General features: G+C 55.5%; 1 protein-coding gene across 1 annotated transcript; it reads left to right on the top strand.

Moving 5' to 3' along the window:
- Positions 1-1,699, top strand: ACA1_017200 (uncharacterized protein; the record flags this gene model as incomplete). Its single annotated transcript, XM_004354496.1, has 8 exons — positions 1-90; positions 159-240; positions 311-443; positions 530-588; positions 651-814; positions 902-997; positions 1,071-1,160; positions 1,252-1,699. Coding segments are annotated over 8 exons (1,162 nt in total), but the record flags the coding sequence as incomplete, so codon positions are not given.
- Positions 1,700-1,743: the final 44 nt, after the last annotated feature.

Below are 1,743 nucleotides of genomic sequence, written 5' to 3'. Positions count from 1 at the left end.
GACGTGCTCATAATCGACTTTCTGCCCTTCATCTTCGGCAAGTCGAAGAACATCAAGACCGGCGAGCACTTTCTCAACTACGTCTTCAAGGTACCTTCTTTCTTGCCTCCCCTTTTCAAGGTTTTGCACGGAGCTTAGCGCTGGCACCGACCGCTCAGATCATTCGAGATTTCTTCGACAAGGGTGGACATACCTGCGTCATTGCGATCGATACGCTCAAGTATGTTCCGCTCGCAAAAGGTACCCTCACTACGAACACAAGGACGAACGTGCATGCCGTTCATTCGCGTGTCTGACGCGAGCGCCAAAGCACCGACGCAGATGGATCGCGACAAGTACAGCAAGCCGCTGTCCAAGGAAGAGCTGGGCCTCGGTGAAGGTAAGGAAGTGATGGGTCGTGGCCTGCTCATCCACCAGGAGTGGCACCGCGTGATGGCCAACAGGTACGAAGTGAAATCGCATCTGCAGAGCGTCTAGTGCAAGCGCTGACGCCGTTGTACCACTTGCACCTTTGTCAACATGTGCACAGAGACCTGCGGGAAGAGATCTTCAGGTACTTCGAGCAAGAGTTCTTGCGCAACTTCTTCAGTACGTCGCCTTCGCGCTCCTTCGTGATGGCCACACTCACTTCATTCGGCGTGTGATCACAGAACGGGTCAAGAAGGAGACGTGGGACAAGTGGGCGCACGCCGACATTGCGCAGCAGAGCAAGGAAGGTGGCAAGAAGATGCCGAGAGAATGGCTCAAGTCTCTCGTCATCGACGGCGGCACACGCTATGGACCCAACCCATATGTCATTTACTCATCTGGAAAGGTCTGCTTACTTGCCTCCGCTCGAACTTGAAGTTTATAGTTGACTTACGTCGCTGTCATCTGGGGTTGTTATGCCCAACATGTTCAGGTGTGCGAAAAGCCAGAATGGCGGAACTACATCGGGGAGTCGGACCTAAAGATCCCTTTCTACATCAACTACGTGTTCCCCACGGAGAACTTTCTGGTGCGTAAGACGTGAACCTGTTGTCGGGCGTCCTTCATCGAAAAGATGGCCTAACCGTTGTGCCTAAATGCAGGTCAACTCAATCGACTCAGATCTGATTCGTATTCTGCTTGGTGGGACGCCACTTCGTCTGGACCCGGCCACGGGGCTTCCCACTTCGCGTGTACGGCGCCTCCTTCTTGGTCCCTCTATCTACGACGCGGCCGGCTCTCTCTGATCAAAGGCTCACCGAAGTTAGGTCTTCGCCATGACAGATCTACCTCCGACTGAATGATGCCAAGAAGGCCGTTGAGACTGAGGAAGAGAAACCTCAGCCTGCTGTGGTGGCGGCGGCGGTGGTTGATGGAATGGTGAACGAAGGCGAAGAAGGCGAGCCTCCAAAGCCGCAAGTCGTGAAGAGAGGCAGAGGAAGGCCCAAAGGCTCAACTTCGAAGAAGCCCAGCGCCAAGGCGAAGGCTGCAAAGGGGAAGGAAAAAGCGACCAACGATACTGGCGATGAGCACCAGCAAGCGGAGCAGGAGGAGGCGAAGAGTCCTGTCGAGCCAGAGGAGCGAGAGACGGCTGACACTACGGAGACTGGCGCTGGGGGAGAGCGCGGCGAAGGGAGGACAGGAGGAGAAGGCCAAGAAGGAGGAGCCGGAGTACTTCTACGAACCGGACTACGTCGACATCAACGCTCTCTGGGTGGCCATACGCGAGCACTGCAGAGTTCACTCCAGCTTGTTACACCATTCCCAGCTTGCCGG

Source organism: Acanthamoeba castellanii (genome assembly GCF_000313135.1).
Source record: "Acanthamoeba castellanii str. Neff unplaced genomic scaffold scf7180000083834, whole genome shotgun sequence".
Classification (NCBI taxonomy): domain Eukaryota; phylum Discosea; order Longamoebia; family Acanthamoebidae; genus Acanthamoeba; species Acanthamoeba castellanii.
The sequence above is the reverse complement of the archived record's forward strand: the minus strand, read 5'-3'. Positions and strand labels throughout refer to the sequence as shown.